The sequence below is a fragment of the Coregonus clupeaformis genome, chromosome 15 (assembly GCF_020615455.1).
Source record: "Coregonus clupeaformis isolate EN_2021a chromosome 15, ASM2061545v1, whole genome shotgun sequence".
Classification (NCBI taxonomy): Eukaryota; Metazoa; Chordata; class Actinopteri; order Salmoniformes; family Salmonidae; genus Coregonus; species Coregonus clupeaformis.
The window spans coordinates 579203-591303 of record NC_059206.1 but is presented as its reverse complement, the minus strand read 5'-3'; the positions used below and the strand labels follow the sequence as shown (position 1 = coordinate 591303).

Genomic DNA, 12101 nt, shown 5'->3' with positions numbered 1-12101 from the left:
GCAATAAGGCACCTCTGGGTTTGTGGGATATGGATAATATACCTTGGCTAAGGGCTGTATCCAGGCACTCCGCGTTGCATCGTGCTTAAAAACAGCCCTTAGCCGTGGTTTATTGGCCATATTCCACAAACCCAGAGGTGCCTTATTGCTATTATAAATTGGTTACCAATGATATTAGAACAGTAAACAAGTAGTTTTGCATCATACCTGTAATATATTTAAGCAATAAGGCCCGAGGAGGTGTGGTATATGGCCAATATACCACGGCTAAGGGCTGTTCTTAAGCACGATGCAACGCGGAGTGCCTGGACACAGCCCTTAGCCGTGGTATATTGGCCATATACAACAAACCCCAGAGGTGCCTTATTGCTATTATAAACTGGTTACCAACGTAATTAGAGCAGTACAAATAAATGTTTTGTCATACCCGTGGTATACGATATACCACGGCTGTTAGCCAATCAGCATGCAGGGCTTGAACCACCCAGTTTATAATGTCTCATATACCACGGCTTTCAGCCAATCAGCATTCAGGGCTCGAACTAGCCGGTTCATAATAACCCTTATCCTCCAATCTATCTATCTTTGTATTTACCAGTCAAAGGAGGAGAGAAGAGGTTCTGAAACCCAGGATGGAAGGAGAGACAAAATAGTTCCTCCAAAGTGAAGAAGAGGAAACAGGACATGCGAAACTCCTTATAGCTCTGTAATAATCTGGACTGAAGTCTCTTAGGGCATCAGGACCCTGCGTTCCTGTGGTTTAAGGCTTTTTCCTTTGCTCTACACTCTTAGAAGAAAAGGTGCCTGGTGTCTGGCCCTGTGTAGCTCAGTTGGTAGAGCATGGCGCTTGCAACGCCAGGGTTGTGGGTTCGTTTCCCACGGGGGGCCAGTATGAAAATGTATGCACTCACTAACTGTAAGTCGCTCTGGATAAGAGCGTCTGCTAAATGACTAAAATGTCAAAAAATAAAATGTCTATACTCCATACTCCCCCTGCCTAAACCTTATTCTAACCCCTGTCTCTACTGTAAGTCCCCTCTTCTCCACCTATCTACTCCTCACTTCAACCTACTTGCTGTCTTCCCACCTCCTCCCTGTCGTTCCCTTTACTCTCCTTTCTTCCTCCCCCTCTCCTTCCACTTCTAGCCCCCCTGTCCAGCCACCCCATCCTGGGACAACCTATCAGCAGTGCCATGGAAACCTCTGGATGATGTAATGCGACATGGCCTTCGTTCAAAGGCTGACATCAGTGGAGAGAGAAGAGAACTCCTCATTCTTTCCAGGGTCTGGACCAAAAACCTGGCTCACACTCAACTACCTCTCTCTACCTCTGTCTCTGTCGATATCTGTGGCTAGCACTCTCTCTCTCTTTCTCTACATCTCTATATATATGTGGTTAGACCTCTCTCTCTCCATCTCTTTCTCTACCTCTGTCACTGTCTATATATCTTAGAAAAAAAGGTGCTATCTAGAGCTTAAAAGGATTCTTCGGCTGTCCCCATAGGAGAACCCTTTGAAGAACACTTTTTGGTTCAAGGTCAAACCCTTTTGTTTCCAGGTATAACTCTTTTGGGTTTCATGTGGAACCCTTTCCACAGAGGGTTCTACATGGAAGTCAAAAAGGTTCTACATTTTTTCTCACTCTTTCTCTACCTCTGTCTCTCTCTACCTCTGTATCATGGTCTCTCTCTCCCATTCTCTCACTCTCTCTCTAATATTATCTCTCTTTCTACCTCTTTGGCTCTCTTTCTCTATCTGTGCATCTCTCCATTTCTATCACTCTCTTTCCTTCAACCCCCCTCTTTCTATGTCTCTGTCTTCCCTCCCATTGTCTACATTTACTCCTTTTTGGAGGATCAGTATGTTATTACCAAAATGGAGAGTTACTGAGAGAGTAAACTGTTCTGGATATTCTCCATTAGTTCTGACTGAAATTTTACAAGGTATAATTTCCAAACTGGAAAATCCCTAAAGCTGTAACACACTAACACAGATGTGCACACATAGACACACATACTCTCTCCCTCTCTCCCTCTCTCTCTCGCTCTCTCTCTTTCTCTCTCTCGTCCCGATCTCTCTCATCCCCTTCCCTCTCTCTCTCTCTCTCTCTCTCTCTCTCTCTCTCTCTCTCTCTCTCTCTCTCTCTCTCTCTCTCTCTCTCTCTCGCTCTCTCTCTCTCTCTCTCTCCCTCTCTCTCCCCCCTCTCTCCTCTCTCCCTCTCTCTCTCTCTTCTTCCTTCCTCTCTCTCCCTCAGACCCCTCTCCCTCCCCTCGCTAGAACCCATCTGTCCTGTCTGTATTTTCTCTCTTTCTCCTCTCTGGCCACAGCCATTGATTTCACATAATGTTGTTTCCAGTCTGCCTGCCTGGCTGCTTGGCGATGGGCCTTAAATTATCCATGGTTTTTCTTGGCACAGTCAATGGGAAACGACAGCGTTCAAGATCAGGGGACACGGTCTGCTAACGTCCACTGCCAAGACTAGAGGTCTCTCTCACACACACATAGAGTGTGCACACACACACACACACACACACACACACACACGCACTCACACATATAGACACATTCTGACATGCACACACACAGGACATAACATTTGCTAGCTTCTGATGAATGACTTCCTGATGAGTTAATGATACCTAAAGGTTTAATAAAGATAACACAGCTATAACTACAGTACTCTATAACTATGTAATGACACTAATGCTAGATACTCTATTCACAATGGTCATGTAATAACCAATGATGTCATGCAATAACATCATAAAATGTCTGTGGTACTATGGTACTACTAGCTAGGGTATGATGTATATGGTAAGTACTACCCGTAAGTTCACAGAAATACCACACTCACACACGGTACTTAAACATAATATAGGCACCCTCTCTCAAACCACAATAACCATGTCAACAACCAAACCACAACCCACTTCAGCATAACTTATCCTTTACAGCTGCATGTAGGGAGCAGGCTCTGTCTCCTTAGAAAGCCTCACAGGCAGATACAACACATTGTTCACAGTAATTCCTCTATTCACTTACTGCAGGTAGGGGTTAGAGTACAGTACACCCTGAGGGGAAGACTGTCTCTTTATCACTCTCTTTTCTTTCACTGACTCTCTTCTCTCTCTCTTTTTCTTTCCGCCTCTTTCTCTATCTCTCTCTCTCATCTGAGTGTTTCATGTTTTATTGCTTCTCTCTCTCTGTTGATTTCTCTCTCTATAAATGCCTTATCGTGCCATGAATCTATTTCTAAACTTTCTGCTGATATTCAAGGAAATACTGAGTGCCAGACTTCTCCTTTTCACTTTTTGGATATTGTAAACCCACTCCCTTCCCTTACCTCTATCCAATTCCCCACCTCTCAGTCTTTTTTCTCCGTGCACTCTTACAAGATGTTGATCTAGAGATCAACTGGAAATTTGCAGGAATCTAACCCATTTGAATGAAAGGTCCAAGCCACTGAAATCAAATAAGGTTTTTCTTTGTTTTCTCGCTCACCACCTTTTAGCTGTAACCTCTGATGATAGTCAACACCCCATCTGACTAGACTAAAGTAGGGGAACAGGGAGTGAGGGAGAGAAAGAGGAGAGAGAGGAAGTGAGTGAGAGACAAGGGAGAGCGCTGAGCATAATTTGGAAACTATGTGGCATGTTTTCCATTTTCTGGGAGTGCAGCTGGAAGCCTGTCCAGTCTCCCAACTGGGCTGACAGACACACAGCAGCAGGACAGAACGTTGAAACATCTTTCACAAAATGTCCGCCTGTTTTGTTCCTACGGTAACAGCTAGCCTGTTGTTGTGGGTTTGGGTTGTTTGGGGTACTGGATGCGATTTGTGTTAATGAGAAAGCATGCTATAGGCTACAATAAGAAGGAATTAAAACCTTACTAGATCAATAAACTGAACTGCTGCTGCTGATGTCATCTGTAAAAAAATTACCGGTGGCTATTAGGATCACAGTGGGGGCAATGACAGCTGTATTCACTCACACACTGTATTCACTCACGACTGTATTCACTCACACACTGTATTCACTCACACACTGTATTCACTCACACTGTATTCACTCACACACTGTATTCACTCACACACTGTATTCACGCACACACTGTATTCACTCACACACTGTATTCACGCACACACTGTATTCACTGTATTCACTCACTGGATGTGAATACAGTGTGTGTATTCACTCACACACTGTATTCACGCACACACTGTATTCACTCACACACTGTATTCACTCACACACTGTATTCACGCACACACTGTATTCACTCACACACTGTATTCACTCACACACTGTATTCACGCACACACTGTATTCACTCACACACTGTATTCACGCACACACTGTATTCACGCACACACTGTATTCACTCACACACTGTATTCACTCACACAAAAAAACTTGAAACTTGAAACACACACACGCATGCGCCCAGGAGCGGGCACACACACACACACACATACACACAAACAATCATAAACATACTGTATGTGTGTACATTGCACTTAAACCATAGAGTCCAGGTTGACAAAAAGCATACAGCAAAACTATTATCCCTATAAAAGGAGTTACCAATTAAATAAGTGAAGTATATTTGGACTATATGAGTGGATCCTAGACGTTGTATACCACATACAGTCCTACACTAGGGCTGTGGCGGTCAGGACATTTTGTCAGCCGGTTATTGTCATGCAAAAGACTGCCGGTCTCACGGTAACTGACCGTTAATTAACACAGAATAGTCCAAATTTGGTTAAAAACAAGGCCTAGATTTTTTGACAATATCGTACAGCCCAACGTGGCAGTGTGGAAATTATATCAAATGAGTGCAGGAAATGCAGAAATTGATGAAAATACAGAAAATTATTGAACAGTATAAAACAATCAGAATGGAGAGAGACCCATTGAAATCACTTAGAGTGTATCTTGCCACCCTAGGGTCACGCACTACTCATAAAGAAAATGTAGAACTTTTATTATTAAAAAACATAAAATACCGTCAAATACCGTCATACCATAAAACATTTGAAAAATACAGTGATATGATATTTAGGCCATATCGCTCAGCCCTAAACCTATCCGCTGTGGGGTGTATTTGTGTGTGTGTGTGTGTTCTATTTAGACGAGTGAGTGCAATTTTCTTTAGTCCTTTTCACAGGGCTTACTTTAAAAAGTACAGAAACACTGTTGACAATACCAACAAAGAACAGTTGGATCACTCCCTTAGCAACCCCTTCATAAAAAGTTACAATCAAATGTTCAAAAAGAATACACCACTTCCTTTATCTATTTTCTCCATCTCTGGCATAAGCAGCAGTATTTCATATTGCGATGCTTGTCAGGTGTCTCCAGGTCTCTGTGATAACCCCAAGGGCTTGGCTGTCTGTCACTGATCTCCAAATCATCTCAAGTCATCTCTAACCACAAAGCATAGTTTAAAGAACAAGGGATGGAGGGATGGAGGGATGGAGGGAGGGGGGAGGTGAACACTAGTTCTCACGATTAAACAATTTCCACTATCTGACTGTCACCTCGAGTTCAACGCCTCCCTTAGTGTACACAAAGACGTGGCAGTGAGTTTGGACAGAGAGAAAGAAATAGAGAGAAATAGAGAGAGTGGGGGGGAGTTGCTCAGACTACATACACAGCTATACACAGCTAGCTATGCAGTTCCAAATAGGTGTTCACAGCAACACTTTACGAAATACCTGATCTAAATCTTCACAATAATAACAAGACAATCCAGCCTGAAAATCCAGAACAAAAACATCTTAGCAGTTCAACGGGCAGAGATGATGATCTTTTCAAGGCTCATTTCCACTCAACTTTAGGTTTTAGACCACAAATCACAAATACACCATCAATGAATAGGACTAAGCGAAGGACCATGTAGATAAGCCAGCAGATCTACCTCAAAGACTTCTTCATCAAGTATTCTAGTTCCGAAGACCACAATTCCTTTGGTGTCGATGATGGGGTGTGGGCTCCTGGACAGCTTCTGGGTGGTCTTCTTTTTACAGTCCAGGATGATGGTGATGCTCTGTTTGTGAACGCTGATGGCCACTCGGTGCCACCTGGGGACAGGGACAGAAGGTTAGCTCTCTGTCTATCTCGCTCTCTCTCTCTCACACACACACACACACGTTTCACTACAGTTATACTAGCTTTGAGAGGGACAAAACGTTAGCTCACACACACGTTTCACTACAGTTATACTAGCATTGAGATGGACAAAAGGTTAGCTTACACACACGTTTCACTACGCTACAGTTACTAGCTGTGTGACTATTGAAACACTGATATTATAACCATGCAGTAATACAGTGTCTTGCAAAAGTATTCATCCCCCTTGGTGTTCTTCCTATTTTGTTGCATTATAACCTGTAATTTAAATGGATTTTTATTTGGATTTCATGTAATAGACATACACAAAATAGCCCAAATTGGTGAAGTGAAACAAAAAAAATAACTTGTTTCAAAAAATTCAAAAAAATTAATAACGGAAAAGTGGTGGTGCATATGTATTCACCCCCTTTGCTATGAAGCCCCTAAATAAGATCTGGTGCAACCATTTACCTCCAGAAGTCACATAATTAGTTAAATAAAGTCTACCTGTGTGCAATCTAAGTGTGACATGATCTGTCACATGATCTCAGTATATACCTGTTCTGAAAGGCCCCAGAGTCTGCACCACCACTAAGCAAGGGGTACCACCAAGCAAGCGGCACCATGAAGACCAAGGAGCTCTCCAAACAGGTCAGGGACACAGTTGTGGAGAAGTACAGACAGGGTTGGGTTATAAAAAAATATCAGAAACTTTGAACATCCCACGGAGCACCATTAAATCCATTATTAAAAAATGGAAAGAATATGGCACCACAACAAACCTGCCAAGAGAGGGCCGTCCACAAATACTCATGGACCAGGCAAGGAGGGCATTAATCAGAGAGGCAACAAAGACACCAAAGATAACCCTGGAGGAGCTGCAAAGCTCCACAGCGGAGATTGGAGTATCTGTCCATCGGACCACTTTAAGCCATACACTCCACAGAGCTGGGCTTTACGGAAGAGTGGGCAGAAAAAAGCCATTGCAAACACGTTTGGTGTTCGCCAAAAGGCATGTGGGAAACTCCCCAAACATATGGAAGAAGGTACTCTGGTCAGATGAGACTAAAATTGAGCTTTTTGGCCATCAAGGAAAACGCTATGTCTGGCGCAAACCCAACACCTCTCATCACCCTGAGAACACCATCCCCACAGTGAAGCATGGTGGTGGCAGCATCATTCTGTGGGGATGTTTTTCATCGGCAGGGACTGAGAAACTGGTCAGAATTGAACCAATGATGGATGGCGCTAAATACAGGGAAATTCTTGAGGGAAACATGTTTCAGTCTTCCAGAGATTTGAGACTGGGACGGAGGTTCACCTTCCAGCAGGACAATGACCCTAAGCATACTGCTAAAGCAACACTCGAGTGGTTTAAGGAGAAACATTTACATGTCTTGGAATGGCCTAGTCAAAACCTAGACTTCAATCCAATTGAGAATCTGTGGTATGACTTAAAGATTGCTGTACACCAGCGGAACCCATCCAACTTGAAGGAGCTGGAGCAGTTTTGCCTTGAAGAATGGGCAAAAATCCCAGTGGCTAGATGTGTCAAGCTTATAGAGACATACCCCAAGAGACTTGCAGCTGTAATTGCTGCAAAAAGTGGCTCTACAAAGTATTGACTTTGGGGGGGGTGAATAGTTATGCACGCTCAAGGTTTCTGTTTTTTTGTCTTATTTGTTGTTTGTTTCACAATAAAAAATATTTGGCACCTTCAAAGTGGTAGGCACGTTGTGTAAATCAAATGATACAAACCCCCAAAAAATCAATTTTAATTCCAGGTTGTAAGGAAACTGTACAGGGATGTTTTGTTCAGGATAGGGATGTAGCCATGGGTTCAATGTCTACACATCCGAGGGCACTATAGCACACAAAGGTCAGCTACTGTCAAACAAAGGATGTCTTTATATATAATACAAACAACCTTGGTTGACTGGCTAGCTAGATAACAAACTATGTGTTAGATGGACAGACAGCAGATTGAGATAATGAACATGTGTGACCGGTCACCTGCACAACTAAAGCCCACAGTAGTGTGTCCACCAGACTCATCAAAGCTAGACCAACCCACACCTGCTCTCTGATTACAGAGAAGCAAACAATAAGCTAAACTGAGAGCAGATTGCATTTGTTTGATATGGTACAATATAACATATGTCACTGTTGAGGCCTCTGAAGAGGGGCTAGTGTTATATAATGTAGTATATGTGTGACATTGTATATCATAGTTTACAAGCTGTGTAAGCACTAGGCAGAGTGATAAGGTATACCACAGAATGACTAGAGTTTATGGTATGGTATGGTATCAGACAAGGTGAACATACTTTCCGTTGGCCAGGTTGAGTCCTCTGAAAATGAGATAGTTTGACTATAAAGTACAGTCGTGGTCAAAAGTTTTGAGAATGAAATAAATACTAATTTTCACAAAGTCTGCTGCCTCAGTTTTGATGATGGCAATTTGCATATACTCCAGAATGTCATGAAGAGTGATCAGATTAATTGCAATTAATTGCAAAGTCCCTCTTTGCCATGAAAATGAACTTAATCCCCCAAAAAACATTTCCACTGCATTTCAGCCCTGCCACAAAAGGACCAGCTGACACCATGTCAGTGATTCTCTCGTTAACACAGGTGAGAGTGTTGACGAGGACATGGCTGGAGATCACTCTGTCATGCTGATTGAGTTAGAATAACAGACTGGAAGCTTTAAAAGGAGGGTGGTGCTTGAAATCATTGTTCTTCCTCTGTTAACCATGGTTACCTGCAAGGAAACACATGCCGCCATCATTGCTTTGCACAAAAAGGGCTTCACAGGCAAGGATATTGCTGCTAGTAAGATTGCACCTAAATCAACCATTTATCGGATCATCAAGAACTTCAAGGAGAGAGGTTCAATTGTTGTGAAGAAGGCGTCAGGGCGCCCAAGAAAGTCCAGCAAGCGCCAGGACCGTACCTAAAGTTGATTCAGCTGCGGGATCGGGGCACCGCCAGTGCAGAGCTTGCTCAGGAATGGCAGCAGGCAGGTGTGAGTGCATCTGCACGCACAGTGAGGCAAAGACTTTTGGAGGATGGCCTGGTGTCAAGAAGGGCAGCAAAGAAGCCACTTCTCTACAGGAAAAACATCAGGGATAAACTGATATTCTGCAAAAGGTACAGGGATTGGACTGCTGAGGACTGGGGTAAAGTCATTTTCTCTGATGAATCCCCTTTCCGATTGTTTGGGGCATCCGGAAAACACCTTGTCTGGAGAAGACAAGGTGAGCGCTACCATCAGTCCTGTGTCATGCCAACAGTAAAACATCCTGAGACCATTCATGTGTGGGGTTGCTTCTCAGCCAAGGGAGTGGGCTCACTCACATTTTTGCCTAAGAACACAGCCATGAATAAAGAAAGGTACCAACACATCCTCCAAGAGCAACTTCTCCCAACCATCCAAGAACAGATTGGTGACGACCAATGCCTTTTCAAGCATGATGGAGTACCTTGCCATAAGGCAAAAGTGATAACTAAGTGGCTCGGGTAACAAAACATCGAAATGTTGGGTCCATGGCCAAGAAACTCCCCAGACCTTAATCCCATTGAGAACTTGTGGTCGTTCCTCAAGAGGCGGGTGGACAAACAAAAACTCACAAATTCTGACAAATTCCAAGCATTGATTATGCAAGAATGGGCTGCCATCAGTCAGGATGTGGCCCAGAAGTTAATTGACAGCATGCCAGGCCGGATTGCAGAGGTCTTGAAAAAGAAGGGTCAGCACTGCAAATATTGACTCTTTGCATAAACTTAATGTAATTGTCAATAAAAGCCTTTGACACTTATGGAATGCTTGTAATTATACATCAGTATACCATAGTAACATCTGACAAAAATATCTCATAACACTGAAGCAGCGAACTTTGTGAAGACCAATACTTGTGTCATTCTCAAAACCTTTGACCACGACTGTACTATATATATAATGGCCTATGTAATGATATCAGTGTACTATCTAATGATATAGTAATACTGTGTGTGGTTTGAGGTGAACCTACTTTCCATCGGCCAGATTGAGACCTCTGAAGAGGGGGTAGTCCTCAGGGCTGGGTTTGCCTGTGTGGTCCTCATACAGGAAGACAGGGGAGCGTCCCACCTCCACCCCCAGCTGCTGGATACCCTGCTCGTTATACACAGACAGCAGGAAGGACTGGGAGCCCTTCTTAGGCTTCACCGTAGCCAGGATGGAGAAGTCCTCAGGAAACACATCAGCTGTGGAGGGGGAAGAGAGGGATGGAGGAATGGAGAGAGAGGGGGGGCGGAGTTATAATACACCAGTTCATGTAATGTGCTGAATAGTGAGAGTCAGAGGACCACACCCCTGCATGGGTTTGATGTAAAATATTGTTTTCAAGAGAGAGTAAAATCTGAATTAAATCCATAAATACAGTCAAATAAATGGTGTACTGCACTGAAACTACACTAGGATAACCTTCAGAGACACATAGTCAAGACCATGTTATGTACTGAAGCAGGTAGAGGACACAAACAGGGAAAAGGATGAAGAACATGGGACAGAGGAGATGACAACGTCTTGGACAGAGGAGACATCTAAATAACGTCTTGGAGCATCTAAAGCAAACAATAGCTCTCTCCAACCCTCCAACACTGGCCAGAATACTGAACAGAACAGCACAGAGCTGGGAGGGTTAGAGAGAAAAGTCTGGAAGTGAGACAGGGAGGGAGAGAGAGCGAGCGAGAGAGTAGACAGGAAGGAGAACAGAGTAATGAGAATAGCATGTGGTCTCTGGGTGGCCATCAAAAACACTTTCTCATTTTCCCAAACCCCTCTTCCCCTCTCCTCCTCTCTCAGACCTGATCCATCCACCAGACACATAAAGGGAGGGATAGACAGAGAGAGAGAGGGAAAGGGGAGGGAGAGACAGAGAGAGAGAGGGACAGGGGAGGGAGAGACAGAGAGAGAGAGGGACAGGGGAGGGAGAGACAGAGAGAGAGAGGGACAGGGGAGGGAGAGAGAGAGAGAGAGGGACAGGGGAGGGAGAGAAAGAAAGACAAAAGAAGGATAGAGAGACATACTTTTGAAAATAAATGGGATATGACGAGAGATGCTGAGAAAGAGAATGAAAGCCAGAATAAAGGAGTATTTACAGAACAACAAAACACGGGACAAACAAATGTGAAAAAAGGGGAAAAAGGGGTGAAAAGAAGAGAGGAGAAGTGAAAGGGACGTTTCAACCCCCTCTCTCCCTCTTGAGGAGCGCCCACCTCCCTTCTTCCCTTCTTCCCTGCATCCCTCCATCTGCATGCCTAGTCTAAACTCTCCCTCCATTTTGTGTGCGCCAGCCACATCTGTGAGACATATGCCCTTAGAGCAAGGCCTTGTGGGACATTCTCAGCCCCCTAACAAGGGGGCGGGCCTTGCTTTTCCCCTGAAGACAATGGGGTACTCACATAGATGTGCAGGTTAGACTCACGTTTAGTTCTGGCACCATTCATAAGTCCCAGGACTAGACAGCTGCTTTTGTTTTAAGGGGAGAGGAAAGAGGTAGAAATCTGCTGAGTTTATGGAAATCATCATGACTGAATTATGTCTTAGCGTGTTAGTTATCTTTGCAAAGTGTCTTTCTAACTACAAAGGCAGAATCTGAGTGTGGAGCTAAAGTTATGGTGTACTACTAAATTGGCATATTGTGAAGCTACAGATGTAGGATCTTAATTTGAGCCAGTTTGCTAAAATAATCCTGTAGTAACAGGAAATGTGAATTATTATGTAGATTATAATTAATGGGCATTTTTGTAGGGTTTGATACAAATTTAATTAGGGCAAATCAAGTAGGGAATTTCAAAGTGGACATTTTTTAAAACTCAAATACACTACAAGTTTACATTTCCTGCTTTGCATGAACATTCTCAGCAATTCTCCTACATCTACAGCTGCAGAAAAAATTAAGAGACCACTGCAAAATTATCAGTTACTCTGGTTTTACT

General features: G+C 43.5%; 1 protein-coding gene across 2 annotated transcripts in view; it reads right to left on the bottom strand.

The window, feature by feature from the left end:
• LOC121582168 (collagen alpha-1(XI) chain) overlaps positions 1–12101 on the bottom strand; it is a 115373-nt gene that overhangs the window by 70470 nt on the left and 32802 nt on the right. For both annotated transcript variants that reach the window (XM_041897793.2, XM_041897794.2), the window contains exons 3-4: positions 10151–10364; positions 5923–6085 (exon numbers count right to left, since the gene is read on the bottom strand). In XM_041897793.2, coding sequence (XP_041753727.1) covers positions 5923–6085; positions 10151–10364 — 377 coding nt within the window. The remainder of the gene's footprint in view (positions 1–5922; positions 6086–10150; positions 10365–12101) is intronic.